This window comes from Tinamus guttatus, unplaced genomic scaffold (assembly GCF_059628265.1).
Source record: "Tinamus guttatus ecotype Peru unplaced genomic scaffold, ASM5962826v1 Tinamus_guttatus_pri_ptg001602l, whole genome shotgun sequence".
Classification (NCBI taxonomy): domain Eukaryota; kingdom Metazoa; phylum Chordata; class Aves; order Tinamiformes; family Tinamidae; genus Tinamus; species Tinamus guttatus.
Genome location: NW_028290136.1, coordinates 4,761,300 through 4,779,337, shown reverse-complemented (window position 1 = coordinate 4,779,337; position 18,038 = coordinate 4,761,300). Strand labels below are relative to the sequence as shown.

At 41.4% G+C, this 18,038-nt stretch overlaps 1 protein-coding gene across 1 annotated transcript; it reads right to left on the bottom strand.

The window, feature by feature from the left end:
* Positions 1–11,849: 11,849 nt before the first annotated feature.
* PSMG1 (proteasome assembly chaperone 1) lies at positions 11,850–17,884 on the bottom strand. The gene is made up of 7 exons (XM_088539350.1): positions 17,756–17,884; positions 17,477–17,586; positions 15,627–15,778; positions 15,024–15,086; positions 14,009–14,207; positions 13,034–13,170; positions 11,850–12,038 (listed from the first exon to the last, which is right to left on the bottom strand). Exons 1-7 carry the CDS (start codon positions 17,872–17,874, stop codon positions 11,964–11,966), a joined length of 855 nt encoding a protein of 284 aa, XP_088395476.1. The 5' UTR covers positions 17,875–17,884; the 3' UTR covers positions 11,850–11,963.
* Between the last annotated feature and the right edge of the window lie 154 nt (positions 17,885–18,038).

Genomic DNA, 18,038 nt, shown 5'->3' with positions numbered 1-18,038 from the left:
GGTTTTAGATAAAACACTCAAAAGAGCTGAACAAGGGAAAAGCAAATACGGGACGTACTTGGAAGGGTGGCAGCATGATGGATGGCAGTACTAATTAGATGCATTTGCAGGTCTCCTGGTTCAAGATTGCAGTTCATCCCACAAAAATGAAGACTTCTAAAATCCTGAAAAAGGGGGTTGAGAAGTTGTGATCTTGTTAAAGATACCTGCCACCATTTTATCCCCTGAGAACAGTCACACAAAACCATCTGAAAGTGCAAATATTTACATTTGGTGGGGAACAATATCAAGCTCCAGATTGCTGCCTTCTTATTAGGACCTAAATGTACTTTGTGGCCAGAACAAAAATGCCCTGTGAACCGCAGTGAATGCCAAAGACAGAAGCATCATCTCTCAAGAAATCCAGAGATTCATTAATCTGCATTTACCTGGGACTGTAACTAGCAGAATCCTTGCAGAGATGGATGAAAAATATTTAGCCAAAGTCTCGAGTAATAACTGCAGTCTCATGAGCCTGACCATTGGTAAAAGTTTCTCTGTGCAGGCTTACAGACAGGCTGCTACCTGTCCAGGATTTCTGTGGATCTTTAAAACGTTATTTGATCTGGGTTCTGCTGAAGTGGGACATGGGGATTTTTACAAGGGTACTTTGGCGGATCTGGAGAAGCGTTAGGAAGAAACTTATGTTAAACAACATTGCCCTCATGTGGCAAATCTAGAATCGGTGGTTCTGACCGTCTAGATGTCCCGGTTCAGAGGCCAAGCTGTTCCCCAGGGCTGATGAGTCCCAGGAACACCTGGGCTGCCTTCTCGGGCTGCCATGGCCTTCTCCCATGGCCACGGGCAACGCTAAAACATCTTGCAGTCCCCACTGTTGGCCCACAGGTCCTTAAACCTGCTCTTTGCGGGCCGCCTTAGTCCTGCCTTCCTGTGATTTTACAGCATAGCTCTACCTCCAAAACTAGAAGACCTAGGTGAAATAACAGCATCCCTTGAGCAGTTTCAGCCGATCCAAAGTGCACTTCAACAAAAACCTAAGTTTTGTTTAACAAAAACTGATTTGTGCAACAAAACTTAAGTTTTTGTTAAACCCCGAAGTGCCACCTTGCGTGAGTTCAGCTGCTCAAGGTGGAACTCTGCCTCCATTTAAGCTCTGTTGCTCTAATTTCTTCCTTAATTCTTTCTACAGCAGTATACTATTCAACAGAAACAGGCAGGGTGACACGTAAGGAAGGGGAAATAAAGTAGAATATGAATGAAACCCAAATAATTCACCGAATTTAGCATGAACTTATTCATTCTGTTAACAGCAAAAAAGAAATAGGAATTAATCCCCAGTATTTTTGACATTTTAACGTGATATGCTTTGAAGCATTTACCTTTGACAAACAGTAAGACTGAATTTGTCTGAATTTAACATTTGAAAAAAAATGAAAAATAGCATTTAGCATCAAAACAAACACTGTGGTCAATACAAAAACTTACCATTTTTAATTCCAATGGAAAAATAGGCATGCATTTTTTGCATGTTTGTTATTCACAGACCCCAAATATTTACTTTTTCCATTATAATTTTGGTTCAGTTGGTAAAGCAAAAAAGAAGAGATATTCACAGATTTAACTCTGAAGGAAGAAAAGCAGGAGAGAATTGGACATGCAGAAGCACAGTCAATCCAGCAACATGAAAGTCGCCAAGGTCACTATTTGTTCTACTTACTAGTTGCTGAAATGTTTCCAGGGCAGTAGTATTTCATACTGAAAACAGGATCCTAAGGATGTAAATCATATTACTATATACACTTTATATCAGTGTGTTTATTTAACGATAAGATACCCTGTTTTCTCATCTCATGATCTTTTCCTCTCATAAGCTTATAATTTAAAAGATATATGGAACAGATTTTATCTCTAGAGAAGTATTACCTTTCCATGTTAGCGTTTCAGTATTTATAGCTTTTCTTTTTGCAAGTGGCAGTTCAGGAACTAGTTCACAGGTTCTGCATATTCAGTTTGTGTCTTCAATAACAGTAGGAGCAAAAGCAGCAGTTTCTGTGTTTATTAAGGTCATATATAGCTTATGCATAAAGAAACTTGTTCCAAAGCCCACAGACATCGATAGCATTTACACTGACTAGGGGAAAAATCTTCGCAGGAAAATATTGTGTTACAGTTTTGGCTAGCCTCAAATGATCCTTTCAGTCTTTTTGGAATATCACTGTAGCAATATTTGTGGAATAACATTTCTGGTGATTTGTCTTCGTTACAGTAAGTCCTATAAGATCATCTGCAACGTAGGAAGTTCCACAAACTGCTTTAACGGGAACCTTAAGTAAGGTTGCCTTAGTCTGCAGCTGAGCCTAAATCCCAAGCTTCATATATCTTTAAAAGCAGATATCTTTTGTTGTGAAGAGGGAGGATAGAGAAACTGTTGGGGGGAATGGGCCCCCATTTGAAACATGCAGTGGCCTGATCTCTGATTTTGGCTAAAAAACATAAAACAAAAACTAAACAAAAACTAACAAAAGAATCCCTAAGGAAATGGGAGAATAAGCATGGATTTTTAATGCCAGTCCTGAAGATCTCTACACTTTGCTGCACAGAGAAGTTGGGAATAGTTTCAAAACCACCACTCCGTGTGATTCCTTGGGCTTTTGCTGTTTTTCCTCAGAACAGTATTTTGGGTTTGGCTAGCTAGGATACTGAAGATGAAGGAGTGGGAGTTATGCACCATAGTGACTTCAAGCTCATCAATTACATACACACTCAAATAAGCTGTGCTGTTATGGCTTCAATTTATTAAGCCTTAGCAGACATCCTTAATGCTAAATTGAGTAGTCAAGAAATCAAAATAGAGACCTCAGTGACGCTTCTCAGTGAGGATTAAAGAGCAGGCCAACAGGGGCGACACTGTCATGGGAGTTTACTACAGGCATCCTGGCCAGGGAGAAGAAGTGGGTGAGGCCTTCTACAGGCAGCTGCAAGAAGCCTCACGATCCCAGGCCCTGGTCCTTATGGGGGACTTCAACCACCCTGATGTCTTCTGGAATAATCACACAGATGGGAACAGACAGTCCAGGAGGTCCCTGAAGAACACTGCAGATAATTTCTTGATGCGAGTGGTTGATAAGCCAACAAGGGGAGAGGCGCTGCTAGACCTGATACTAACGAACAGAGATGGTCTGGTGGGAAATGGGAAGGTTGGGGGAAGTCCTGGCTGCAGTGACCACGAGATGTTGGAATTCACAATCCTGCGAGGAGGAAGCTGGGTAAGAAGTAGGAATGCAACCCTGGACTTCAAAAGAGTTACCTTTGACCTCTCCTGGGAGCTCCTTGGAGGAATCCTCTGGCCAGGATCCTAGAAGGAAAGGGGATCCAGGAGAGTTGACTAATATTCAAGCACCATTTTCTCCAGACTTAGGATTGGTGTGTTCCTACAAGAAAGAAGTTGAGCAAGGAGGGCAGGAGACCTGCGTGGATGGGCAAGGAGATGTTGAGTAAACTTAATGAGAAAAAGAGCATGTACGTAATGTGGAAGAAGGGCCAGGCCACATGGGAAGAATTTAGGAATATTGTCAGAGAATGCAGGGATGCAGTGAGGAAGGCCAAGGCCCATTTGGAATTAGAGTTAGCAAGAGATGTCAGGGACAACAGGAAGGGCTTCTATAAATACATCAGCAGCAAGAGGAAGACTAGGGAAAATGTTAGTCCACTTCTGAGTGGGGAGGGTGCCTTGGTGATGGAGAATGTGGAGAAGGCAGAGTTACTAAATGCCTGCTTTGCCTCAGTCTTTACTGCTAGGGCCAGTCCCCACATACTGAGCCCGGGGACAAGAGGGAGAACCAAGAGAGAGGAGGACTTTTGATTGGTCAAGGAGGATTGGGTTAGGGATTATTTAGACAAACTGGACACCCCTAAATCTGTGGGCCCAGATGGGATGCACCCAAAAGTGCTGAGGGAATTGGCAGAGGTCATTGCTCAGCCGCTCTCCATCATCTTTGAGAAGTCATGGAGAGCAGGGGAGGTACCAGAGGACTGGAAGAAACCAACGTCACTCCAGTCTTCAAAAAGGGCAAGAGAAAGGAGCTGGGAAACTACAGGCCGGTCAGCCTCACCTCCGTCCCTGGAAATGTGATGGAGCAGCTCATCCTCGAGACCAGCTCTAGGTATGTCAAGGAAAAGAAGGTGATCAGGAGTAGTCAGCATAGATTCACCAAGGGTTAAGTTGTGTTTGACGAACCTGATAGCCTTCTATGATGAGGTGACCAGCTAGATGGACGATAAGAGAGACGTGGATGTTGCCTGTCATGATTTCAGCAAGGCCTTCAACACAGTCTCCCATAACATCCTCATAGGGAAGCTGAAGAAGTGTGGACTGGATGCATGGACAGTGAGGTGGATTGAGAACTGACTGGATGGCAGAGCCCAGAGGGTGGTGATAAATGGGACTGAGTCTAGTTGGAGGCCTCTGACCAGTGGTGTCCCACAGCACTAGGACCAGCGCTGTTCATTTTGTTCATCAATGACTTGAACGAGGGCACAGGATGCACCCTTAACAAGTTTGCAGACAATACCAAACTGGGAGGAGTGGCCGACGCTCTAGCGGGCTGTGCTGCCAGTCAGAGAGATCTAGACAGGGTGGAGAGTTGGGCAGAGAGGAACCTCATGAGGTTCAACAAGCCCAAGTGCAGGGTCCTGCACCTGGAGAGGAATAACCCCAGGCACCAGTACAGATTGGGGGTTGACCTGCTGGAAAGCAGCTCCGCGGAGAGCGATTTGGGAGTCCTGGTTGACAACAGGTTAACCATGAGGCAGCAATGTGCCCTTGTAGCCAAGAAGGCCAATGGGATCCTGACCTGCATCAGAAGGAACGTTGCCAGAAGGCCGAGGGAGGGGATCCTGCCCCTCTGCTCAGCTCTGGTGAGGCCGCACCTGGAGTAGTGGGTTCAATTCTGGGCTCCTCAGTATGAAGGGGATGTGGAGCTTCTAGAGAGAGTCCAGCATAGAGCTATGAAGATGATTAAGGGACTGGAGCATCTATCATATGAGGAAAGACTAAGTGAGCTGGGTAGGCTGGAGAAGATTGAGAGGAGATTTTATCAACATGTTCAAGTACCTGAGGGGTGAATATAGGGAGGATGGGACCAAACTCTTCTTCGTGGCGGCCAGTGACGGGACAACAGGTAATGGGGTGCAAGTTGAAACACAGGAAGTTCCACCTCCATGTAAGGAAGAACTTCTTTACAGTGAGAGTGACAGAGCCCTGGCACAGGCTGCCCAGAGAGGTTGTGGAGGCTCCTTCTCTGGAGATCTTCCACATCTGCCTGGATGCCACCCTGTGCCACGTGCTCTTGAGCAGGGGAGTTGTACTAAATGATCTCCAGAAGTCCTTCCAACCTCAACCATTCTGTGAGTCTGTGACCTCCACTTGCAACAATCTATACATACAGTTAGAGAAATCAGCCTTCAACAGTAAAATAACACATATTTCATTCTAAAGACCAAAAGCTGTTTATGTCCACATGCATCTCAATACAATCACAGTAATTGCAAATCAGTTTATATGGCAGAAGTGCACACATGCATATGCAAAAAACAAAAAGATTTGCATGAATATATAAACAAATATGCTCACATTCATTATAATTTAGAATAAATAAAAACTAGCCTATTTCAGGATAAACCAGAACTAGCAACATATTTCACCATTGGCCCATGCACCACAAAGCTACAACATACTGCGTTTTTCTTTTAACTGTAAGAAATAGTTTGCATTGATTAACAGCAAAAGGAGGCAAATGCTTGTTCCATTCCCATCTCCAACTGCAAATATTTTGGGCCTGAGTGACACTCATGCTGTGATCTCTTGCAGGAACAGAAAGGTGTCACATGCGGGCTGAACCTCCACCTGCTGCAGCACAGACAACCAACGTGTGTCTTTGAGTTCAAGCAGGAGGATGTTCATAGCTGCAGTTCTGTAACTCAAGATTTTCAATTCCCATCCCTCAACACATCACTCTGTTCCACTGACTGATGCTCCTGTTTCCTTATTGAACCCATAAAATCCGGGAAAAACTCCTAGTTTCACCTCAACAATAACCTCTGGACTATTCCACTCTACACAGTAACTGTTTTCTGCTCTTCATGCAAAACGCATCAAGTTTTGGCCAAAGACGAGGAGCACCAGACATTCCCCTCCTCATCTCTTGTTCCCCGAGGATTAAGCCTGTGTGACAGAATCCAGTTAGAGCTGTGTGTGCTCCACATATCCTAAAGTTACTGTGAAAGTGCATTTGGAGAAACCCAGGCAAAGGCCACTCTTAAAAAAACTGGTCCTTAATGCCCAAGTCCTTTAAATATATATATATATATATATTTATTTACATTTGGCAGAAAATACTAATAACAGGCTGCAACAGAACAGGGATAGCACTGCTCAGTTTCCAGTTTGCAGGTGGAACCAGGTGCTTCTCATCATAAATAAAGAAAAATACCTAACTCTCATAGTTGGAGAAAAAACTCAAAGTCTCAGGAGGCAAATAAGCAGAATGTAAGATGTCAGCAGATTTTAAAGGTGTCATGTTTTTGAAGCCGATTCAAATCTCGTACACTTGGTTCTAGCTAAATCAATGGAGATTCTAGCTATGCATTTGCTTGTCAGCAGTGTCTTTGGCTTTAAAAGCAGCACTTAAATTTGCTGGTAAAGAGACACCTAATGAAATCACGTAAGACTGCAACGTTTGCTTCTTGCTGCAAGTTTATCATTTCTGGTTCTCAGGTTCAGGCCAAAAAGGTAATTTTTCAACCAACAGAGAATAGGTTCGACACCTTTGAATTAGTGCCCCATAATTACATCTTTAAAGCCTGAGAGCTGAAGTGTGTGTGTGTGTGTGTGTGCGTACAATTTTTTTTTATTGTATCTTTTTAAAAAGCTGGGCTAGAAAGTAACATCTGGGAAAGTTGCTTAGAAAAAAAAAAATATATATATATATATAAAAGAACAGCTTTTTGTATTTTAAACACTCAAATAATTTTGTCCAACTGTCGTAAGGGCTGACACCCTTTTCATCTCATTTTGAGCACACCTTTAAAACAAACCACAACAATGGACAAGGTTTCCTGCATCCATTTCCTGCTACGAGTCAGGCTAATTCTTTGAAATAAATATGTTTTGGGTTATTTTTGTAAGGGTGATGTTTAATATCAGTTGTCCCAGAGTGTAAATGTGTAGAATACACCAAAGATTTAACATCTGCTAAAAATAATAATACAGAGGATCTCGAGTTCTCTATTTTAAGATTATTAGGATATTGTACAGGTGGCCAAATTATAAAATATGGTTTGAATTCAGTGCCTGGGCATTCTCATAACACGCGTTGGATTGCAGGGTCTGGAAGCCACATGTGGGCCGTGGAAGGCCCGAGGGGAGCTCAGACGCTCAAGGGCCGCTTCCCAAACGTCACGGGCCCGCACGGCGGCCCTGCAGAAACACCCAGCAGCAGCCCCTGCGTGGAGGGGACGCCAAACGCCCCGAAACGCTGCTGCCTGTTCAGGCAAGTGCCCATTCCTATGGGCTTTGCTTCACTCCATACTGATCGAGTCAAGGCCTTCAGCAACCAGTCTTAGCTTAATTGTCTAACCCAAAATGGAGGCTGCCAGTGTTAACACCCAGTGAAAACCGAAGCCATACGTAACCAACAACTGCTTTTGATCCTGTTTCTTTGTTCGTAAGACAACGCAAAAGCTGTGACATGTTATATTAAACAATCCTGTGTAGTCACACAGAGTATGACTCAGTATTTATTCCTGTTTTGAGTGGGCTGCTTCTTAGTAAACGAACATGAAAGAAGGTTGTGCGTATATTTCTCACTTTTAATCTCACAATTCTCATTTTAAGTTAACCTTCTGAGGATCTTTTGTTCTGTGATATTAGACAAATTGCCATTATTATCTTAGTTCATCCCTGACAAATAGAGCTAGTATTTATTTTAAATAAGAAGTGCTATTTCTCTCTCAGTAAAAACAAAACCTGAACTGATATGTTTGAGGGAGTAGATGACTTTCTTGGTTCAGCCAAGGCTGCAGCAGAACCTCTTGCCAGAGTACTCACAATTTTAAACTTCAAATAAAACCCGAAAACCTTCAACTAAAATTGTACTAGACAAACTTGCATAATCTACAATTTTTTTTATTTTCCATGGTAGGATGTTAGCTGCTAATTGTAGCAATTCACAGAATCACAGACTGATTGAGGTTGGAAGGGACCTCTAGAGATCATCTAGTCCAACCCCCCTGCTCCAGCAGAGACACCCAGAGCACGTGGCACAGGGTGGCATCCAGGTGGGTTTGAAGATCTCCAGAGAAGGAGACTCTACAGCCTCTCACACTTGATTTTTACCAACAAGGTCTCTTTAATGTTCATAAAGATACAAAACATTTGCTTTGCTGTACATAAGGCTACATATTAAAAAAAAAAAAAACAAAAAAGAATTATTTTTCGTTAAAAATTACTGAGTTGACATACTTTTTCAAGTAGATGTTCCTCACGTAGAGGCTCGGACAGCTCATAGCAAAGCGGAGCCGCTGAAGGTGCTTTCCTGGGGCGTCTGCACTGCAGAGCGTCTCCTATGGGGCACTGCAAGGCCCTCAAACCTGTCACATGGGGCACTCAGAATTCAGATTGGAGGTTGAAATGTTTCACACCAGTGCTTTCCTATCAAAAAACAAAAGAAATTATGATTTCTGACAGGATCAGCAGGGTCTGCTGAAGTGTTCTCCAGCATGTAAGCTTGCAAATAGCTTGGGTATTTTGCACTTGTTTTCTGTGATTATTCTGTCCTAAAAACACTTTGATTAAAAAAAAAAAAGTATAAAAGTATAAAAGGATTGAATTGAACTGCACAAAAGCAATTTTTATGCAGCGAGAATGCTGCTCAGAACCAGCAGGGAAGAGGTACTGCACCTTAACCTCTACTTTTATTTCACAGCAGTTCTCCTATGTAGGCAAACCCCCATTTTATAGGATGATCGGTGCTAAGCCTCTCCTACTGTGTTCTCCCCTTTTCCATGCTGGCTTTTTCTATTCTAATGCAAAATGCCAAATACAACCCTTCTACCCCCCAATTTTTTTGTCCTTTGGAAGGCTACTCGTTTGCTGCTCAGCAATCCAACCGCTGCTATCAGTGATCATGACCACTACGTGCGCTCCTCTGTTTGCTTCCTATGAGGCACTGGATCCACTTTTAAAGTATACAAACCTGATGGCAGGAAAAAAAAAAGACAAAGAAAAAATCAGCTGTGGTTTCAGTAGACTGTGAAATAGCCTTGAAGGGCTCCTTGAAGGGATCCACATCCAAACCAGACCTGGCAGCAGCAGTCCATCTGATACTTAATAAACACAGCACGTGGAAACACTCCGTAATTCGGGTAAAACATAGGGAAAGAATGCACATACTTTTTGGCAAATGCTTCCACATACTTGAATTTCATACAATATATAACGTATTTCTGCTCATTTTTTTTTCCCTATGATATTTATCAATACAGGAACTCAGTGTTTCCCAGAAAGTAGGAAGGCTTACCTCAAAACTCTCATCTCACTCCTCCAGCCAGTTTCCTATCCATACTGGTTGCTGTTGCGTGCAACAGTTGGTAAGGTTTTTAGTTTAAAATGTTTGAAGAACTGCAGAGCTGAGGGCACTGAAAAAAGAATCGCACGAATCTTTCATTGCCTCATTTCAGTCTTAGTTCATTTAATTTTTCAGTTAACCCAGCACTGCTCTTTGGCAGGGCAGTTTTACACGGGGAAAAAGCAATTAACACTGCAGATAGAAATACAAATATCTTAAAGCCTTGGGTAGGGACTGAAGTAGATTTGCACAAGCAGATTTCCAATATTTTCCTTGACGTTGCCTACTTGATTTCCCATTTTTAAAACAATTTTTTGGGCATAGAAATTGTAATATTACACATCACGACAAGTTTTTCCTCTGAGGCTTTAGCAACACAGCACGGACTGCAGCGTTGGGGTTTAAGGTATTTGCTACCAGTGTAAGGAAGCTGGAGTCTTTACAAGAGTTACGTTGCAGTAAGTAGTAAGATAAGGAGACTTTCATACAGGAAGGGAGATATATTTAGCATACCTTGGAATATTAGAAAATGGTGCAGCCAATGTATCAGCAACAGCATTCTCATATCAGATCACGTGTACAAACAGGTTTTAATTAAAACATTATGTGGAAACAGAAAAACAAACGAACTGCTCATCGCACTTTACACTCCATCAAATTTTTCCAAAACGCAGCATCACCTCAAGCAACAGCTACGTGCTTAGCTCCAAACTTCAGTTATTTTAACAAAGTTTAAAGTCAACACCTAACCAATAAGCAACTTTGAATCCACATCAATTAAAATTTACTACAGCTGAAGCTGCCATCCAATATGCAGTTAAAAGACACAAAAACCTAAGTTGCAACAGACCTGCTGAAGCCAGCGACTACTTCAGCAGACACTGGTCATGGTTACCCCTCTCAAAGCAGAAGGCAGGGCAGCTCCATTCCAGGAATGGACCATTCCAAAATTTTCACTGGGCATCCACTGTAAGTCAAAGCTAAAACTAAGTAGAAAACTTTGAAGCTGTTGAAGCCATTTAGCTTTGAAGCTAAAGATTTGGCTACTCACAGTTAAAAAAACCCCATGCAGTGACACTATCTTTGGTAGCAACAAAATATGTTTAGTATCATATTATTATTGACTTACACTAGTATGTGAAAGTATGTGTCATGCATGTATCTGCATGACAACCCCAATAAATATTTTAAGTACTGCTGAAATCAACTAATTTTGAGAGAATAATTTGTTAACACTAAAATCTGAATGCTTTTCTCTGAAAATGTGCTCTTGAGCATCAAAGACAACACGCTATTCCCACTACTGCCAGCAATTAAAAGCATTGCAGCAACTTGTAACGAGGACTGATTAATTCAGTCTGCTTGCAACAATCTGAAGACATTTTTACCTGTGAAATTAAAACAGGAGGAAAACCTTCACAAGCTTCAAAGTTGATTCTACACCTGGAATGCTGTGCTCTCCCCCAGAAGCGCTGGGAGCATGCGAGCCCGCCGCCCCGTTGCAGTGAGATGGGTCTTGGGAGAGCTGAAGGCAGTGTCACGGCAGCACCCCCACAGCCCCAGCTCCCACTTCACCACCCAGTTCTTGTGCATCGGCTCTAAGTGCCAGCAAGTCGCGACGCTTTGAGCAGCTGCTGCATGTGGGGAGCGACGCAGCTCAAAGGGGGCCACGTCCCTTCCCGCAGGCTGTGCAAGAAGCATCTTCTACAACAGCCGGGGCAGCTTCCTCAGTGAATCCAAGTCAAGCCTGTCCACTCAAAAGATCTTCGAAAAACACCGCATTTCTGGCTATGCTACACATTCGTAAAATCAGCCTTAAATTCTTGGGTTTGCATGAGGAAGCCTGCTGACATTATTTACTGTACTTCATTCTGAACAATATACATATATGGTTGCAAAAAGATGCAGAGTTGACTTTTTCCATAACAGATAAAGCTTAAAAGAAGAGTGAGTAGTAGGGCAGCTTTTAGCTCTCAAGATAGCTGCCCTCACTAGATATGACTAGACTCCCCAACTGCACTGCCTCTTTGACATATGGAAGGTATACATTTACAAAAGTCTGTCAATTCAGAAGGAGAAAAAATAAAGTTGATTTTCATATTCAAGGTATCTTTTGTACACAAAATTGCTCCAGATGAAAGTCTACCATACCATACAGAATATACATATATATATACATATTTGTAGTGATGAATTCAAGAATAAGAAAAATAACTGCAGAAGTAAAAGTCTATTAGGATTTATTCCACTTTTAAAGAAATAACTACAATTCCAAGATCTCCTCTGCAGAAGAAACTGGAGTTCACAGGAATGGAGTCTATGTCATAAACATCCTTTTTATATATAGATATTATTGTGAGCTTCATTTGTTGTCAGTAGCTTCTTCAAAATCTTTGTGCTTTCAGAGGTATCCTAATGAAAAGAAGAGATAATCAGCATTACCTACATGGCTGGTAACAAATACAAGCAAACAAGCTTAATTTCCTCCCGTTCCAATATTTATTACTGTGCAGCCTAGTTTGATTAAAACAGCGACAATGACAAAACTTAGGTCTCACAAATGAAGTTATCCAGAATACTGTTAAAAGTTCCAAAGGAATTTGCAGTTTAACCATGCCCTTGTTTTTTCAATTTGCATTTGTCCACCCTTGCATGATCAAACCCAAGAAAAGGAAGAATCTGGATTTTTAAACACTTGCATACTAGCTCTTCACCTTAGTAGGCCAGTAAAAGTTGGAATTCCTACAGTTACAGCAGAAATAAGCATTCCAGCATACACAGGCCTCTAACTTAAATGGAAAACCAGCTGAACAAGCTATTTTGAAATGGCTACACTTTCTATTTCTAAAAGAAGAAAAACATTGATTTCAGTTGCTAGAATGTGATGACCACAAAGCTATTTGTTTAGCGTACAGCTGGAAGAGTCAACTTTATAAATTTGTAGTCTTTCAAATCCAAAAACAAGTTATAGGTCAAACTTAAGAAACTTTCAGGTTTTGCCCAAGACAGGTAGATACAGAGCTAGCACAGAATCATCTTATGTATGCACAGAGAATATCAAAAAAAGATGCACACACTTTGGCATTTTAAAACAAGACACATCTGAGAGAAGCTATAGCTTAAATAATCACAATAAGTAACTCCCTGAAATATTGTTATCATTTCAAGTGCTTGAAAATTTAAGCTGAGAGTTTGAGAAAAGCTATATATTCATTACTTCAATGCAGCTTATAAACGGATATAAAAGATTACAGCAGGTACTGTTTCAGAAATCACTATCTGCACTTAAGAACCTCTACTAAATAAAGTTTCTGTATCTTACATATAGCATTTTTTTAGAGGCACAAAAACAACAGAATGAAATCGAGATAAGAGAGAGATAAAGACAGACAGCATCTTCCTTGTACCTTAACTAAACTCTTCAGGATTTCAGAAGAAAGCAGAGGCTTGAACGCTTCAACTGTAACTGTGTCCAGTTTGATGACATCAGTGTAGCACTGATACAATACCGCAGGAATCTGCCACACTTGGCAATAACTCAGAACTAGATAAAAGAGAAAAGGTCTTAAATTCAGTAGAGAAAAAAATCTCAATTCTTAAAGTAAAATCTCATTTTGTTCTGTCCAGATTTTTTTTTTTAAAAAAATGGTATTTAACAAACAAAGTTTTATTACTACAAGACCAGAATGGCTCATACCCCCAGGTACGCAAGAAACTGAGCTACCAAACAGTGAATAATAAGTGGCGCTTTGTTTCTAGCACATATCTTAATCAGAAATTACATGGTACTGGAAAGGAAAAATAGAAAAACTTTATTTAAAAAAGCCAAATCTAGAAGTGCTTAAAAACTCTCTTTTTCTCAGAAATTTTTCTCCTTATAGGTCCTGAAGGACAACTTTTTACTTAGTACTATTATTCTAGCACTGCATAATAAAAAGACTTGGAAGAGTTACTATATTACAGGCGAATACAGCAGAATCCAGCTTTTATATCAGGCCCATCCTGATATATTTCACTATTCCATGGTGAAACCTACACCCCTAATAGCAAGCAGAAAGGGTTTTATAAGCCTCAAATATGGTACTCAGGTGAAATACCACTTACTGGCCTTTTCAAAGCCAATATATGACACACTTTGTGGAGTTTTATGACAGAATTTGCTAGTACTTAGGCGGTAAAAGGAATTGTGTTTTTTAAATATGTTTGTATTCTAGAAGAAAACACATAAGATGTAAGACTGCTAGGAATTTTTTGTAAGTTAACTTAATAACTAATTCATGTAATTGAAGATTTTAATTCTAATGGGATGCTCTTCAAAACATAACTCCTCCTGTAAGCAGCAGTGCTCAGCAACATGGTAAATAGGTGAAACTGCACAGTACCAGCAGCAGGCAGGTCTCGCACAATGTTAGGCTGTTCCAGCAGTGGGCAGCACACTGGTTCTTTGAATTCTTTTGTCTTTAAAGCTTTCAGAAAAGGAGATGGAAGTGTTAAAGTGGATTCCTGAGTTTTATATTCAGCTACAGGACACGTTGAAAGAATGGTTACTTGCAAGCCTTCCTTTCTCATGCAGCCAAAAACCTGAAATAAAAATATTAGTTCCAACATATGTTTATGTATTGCAGTAACAGCATAAAAACACAAAGATCCATTTTAATTTAGGTGCATATGGCAAAGAACAGTTTAACTGAGGTTTGCATGACTGACTAAAATTGAGTGACTAAAATGTATGTACATACACAGCCAGATTATTCACCTGGCCTACTGAACTTGCTAAAATCTGTATCACGAGTTTTGGAGGGATATGAAAGACTCAGCCATGTCCATGGCTTGAAAGATGCAAGAGCAGCCCACGTAGCAAAGCGAGTATATGAACAGGCTGGAAAGATGGTGCTTTAAGGGCACCTTCACTTAGAATTCCATCCTGGGAAAGAGAAAAATAGCACCTATCACCAGCTTCAAGACAGTTTTTTTTGGGAATCCTTTAGTAGCTGTACAAATTGAGTTATACTACTATTTTTTAAGGAAGGATTCTCCCAGGACGAAAATGCAGCTGAAACAAGCTACAGAAATATTAAGCCTCACAAGAAAAAAAAGATTGCAAAGTAGAAAGCATAGCAAAAATGAGACACTCCATAAAAACTGGGCAATTGCTCAAATAGCTGCATGAATTTGGTGAGCTACAGCAGATATAACCAGCAGGATCTAGAAAGAATTTCACAAAGTTTGCAGACAGCGTATTTTTTCATTTGTTAAGTACCTGAGAAGAAAAAGCACCGTGAAAACAAGTATTCACACTGCTTGTTACGGTTAGAAGATCAGACAGGAGGAAGTGCTTGCATTAAGTTGAAGATCTGCATCCCTAAGATTTCAATTTGTTGTTTTATCAATTTTTACCTTTTCAAGCCACTGGAACTGTTGATCCTCAGCAACATAGCAACTACACTGGCAAAATAAAACCTGAAAAAAAATAACAAATACGTTTAAAGTAGTAGTTTAAAGAGTACGATGATAATATCTCATCTCATGTGTCATGATCATGTGACTGCAGTCAACAATTTGTTCAATATTTTGGGTTTCTTTCACTCTGATTTAACAATTTGTTGTAGAGTCGGTTGTGGAGTCTCCTCCACAACAATCGGTTGTAGAGTCTCCTCTGGAGATCTTCAAAACCCACTTGGACGCAATCCTGTGCCACGTGCTCTAGGTGACCCTGCTGGAGCAGGGCGGCTGGACTAGATGATCTCTAGAGGTCCTTTCCATTCTGGGATTCTGTAATTTTTCCTGCACAGCTGATGTGAAGTATTCAGTCCTGTCATGTTCTTTGTAGCCAATGTCATATGTTAGAACTACAGGCAGTTTTAGCAAGCAAATTCGAAAGAATTCTGGCCCTTCAAATTTTTGATGGGACTAACCCAAAACACTGCAATTGCCCTTTTTTTTTTTTTTTTTTTTTTTTAAAGTGTTAAACGCAGATGAGTTTGCGCGTAAGTCACTTACAGTCGGGTCTGATATTAATCGATAAAACAAACAGAAAGAATCCGTCGGGAGGACATTCGTTGTGTTGGATGTTCGACACCATTCGTTCCACAATTTCACAACTCCAACTACTTCCCAGCATACAGAATCCAGAATAAAAGATGACAGGAAAGCTGTGAAGAACACTAGTATTAGTTCATACAGAAATAAAATTCCTGTTCCTGAACCAAATTAGTTTCTTTCTTTGTAAACTCTTCCTTAAGTTCAGAAGATATAATAATTATATACTTATTTTTACTGGTCAAGGCCAGCAAAAATCAAGAACATGAATAACCCCACAGCCCTCAGACTTAAAAAAAAAAAAAAAAAAAAAAAAAGTCAGTATTTATTGAATATAAATAACATCAAAAACCTGTTAGGAACTGTATCACTACAGCCAACTTTGATTCATTTTTTATTCACTAAAAACAAATACTTCTAAACATTATGTCTCTTATACTTCTCAATATATCATATTTAATAGAATTCTCAAAAAAACAATCATTGGGTCAACAAGACAAAACTATTATAGTGTCTTTAGAAGTATGAACCACAATTTGCAAGACTTGGTAGCAAGAGATCTCAAGTCAAATGACCACAAAAATCGAATTAATTTCAGTGAAACAGAAGGCTGATTGAAAATAGATTTGTAATTAAATTTCAAGAAAAAAAAATATCAAAGACAAAATAGAGATGTAGGTAAGATGCAAACGTTGAGAAGGCTTAAAACTTCCTTATATCTGCTGTGAAAGAGCTATTCAGAAACTTAAGTCCTAGGTAGTAAGTGGGTGTGAGAAGGCTAGGAGGAGTCCTAAGACTCCAGGTCTGATGAGTAAATGACCACCTCAAAAGAAGACATTATGAACAACTGAAGAATGAAAATGTGAAAAAAGACTAAGCAAAAAAAAGAGTTACTATTCATTAGAGGTTAAAAAAAAAAAAAAAAGAGAGAGGGGGGAAGAGTTAGAGAGTCAGAAATCTCTGTATTTAAAACTTTGTCAAGGATACTAAACTAAAATACTACTTGCTACAGAGCAAAATAGACTTAGAAGAAGAACATAAGGATTTCCAAAAGCAGAAAAATAAAACCTTGGAGACCTTCCAGTACTCAAAGTTAAATATATTGCTTATATTCAAAAACTTTTCTAAAATACTAGAATGTGAAAAGAACTTTAGCCAAATATTTAGTATTGTTTGTATAAAGTCATCTAAGAATAGCAGATATAATGCTGTTCAGATACCTCTAGGCTATCTCACACATATGCAATATTTCAGATGAAATTCTGAAGTATAAACAGAACAGCTATAGCTAACTAACCATAATTTTACATCTCCTATAGACTCCTTTCTGAAAACATCAGAAGATGCAGAGTAACCTGTATTTTCAAAAGCAAGCTGTTGCAAAGCAACATGCAACCCAGGAGAGCCTCCCAAGCACAACTGGTACAGAAGGATTGCCCCAGGGAAAATCTAAGGATTTCTACCATGACCAGGCAGAATCTGACAACAACAAGCAGGTGTAAAATAATCGTGCTGTGTACACACCAACTGGTGACTAACCTTCCATTTCTCTCAACAGATCTTCTCAGCAGCCTCAGGCTTAAAACTCTACCCCCTAAACGCAAAGCTGGGTGCACCTAAGAACAATTTTTAACAGACAGCAACCTGAAGTTACGCTCCAGCACAGAGAGCTTGCGGTGTCCCGACACGCTGGGACTACACCTCCTCCCAGCTCCTACTTTCTCAACACTAGGCAAGAATAGCAGACCACGGCTATTTAACACTCTGCTTGCCTATTCACTATTTTCCCCCCTGCGGCTCGCGGCACCCACCTGCAGCGTTATGTCCCACCGCTACTACCAACTTGGAGCAGGAAATGGGCTCGTCCGCAGAGCTCTGCGCTGCCGCTCCCGCTCTCCAGCTCCACAGCACGTCGACCTCCCTGGCAAGAGAAACACACCCCGAAATGAACCCTGAACCGCCATCGTGGCCACCGGGCCGAAGGCCGCCCCGCGGTCCCTCTCCCTCCTGGCGGGGGGGTGCGGGGAGAGAGGCACCTCTATGGCGACGCGTGGATCGGCCCCCCACAGTCCCCCCGCCGCGGCCGGTACCTTTTCTTCTCGAGCTCCCTGCGGATCTCCCGGTCCTCGAGCGTCTCCTCCGCCGCCTCGTCATCGTCCACGCCGGCGCGGGAGGGCGCCACCACCACCTCCCCGAAGAAGGTCGCCATCGCTGCCCGCCCGCCGCGCACGCGCGCAGCTCCGCCCCGCCCCGCGGCCGCTCTGGCCCTGCGCACCACGCAGCGGGGCCGCCGCCCGCCGGGGCGTTGGGCAGCCGTTAGGGAGCCGTTGGGAGCCGTCCCACTCACGGAACGGCTGAGGCGGCACCGCGCGT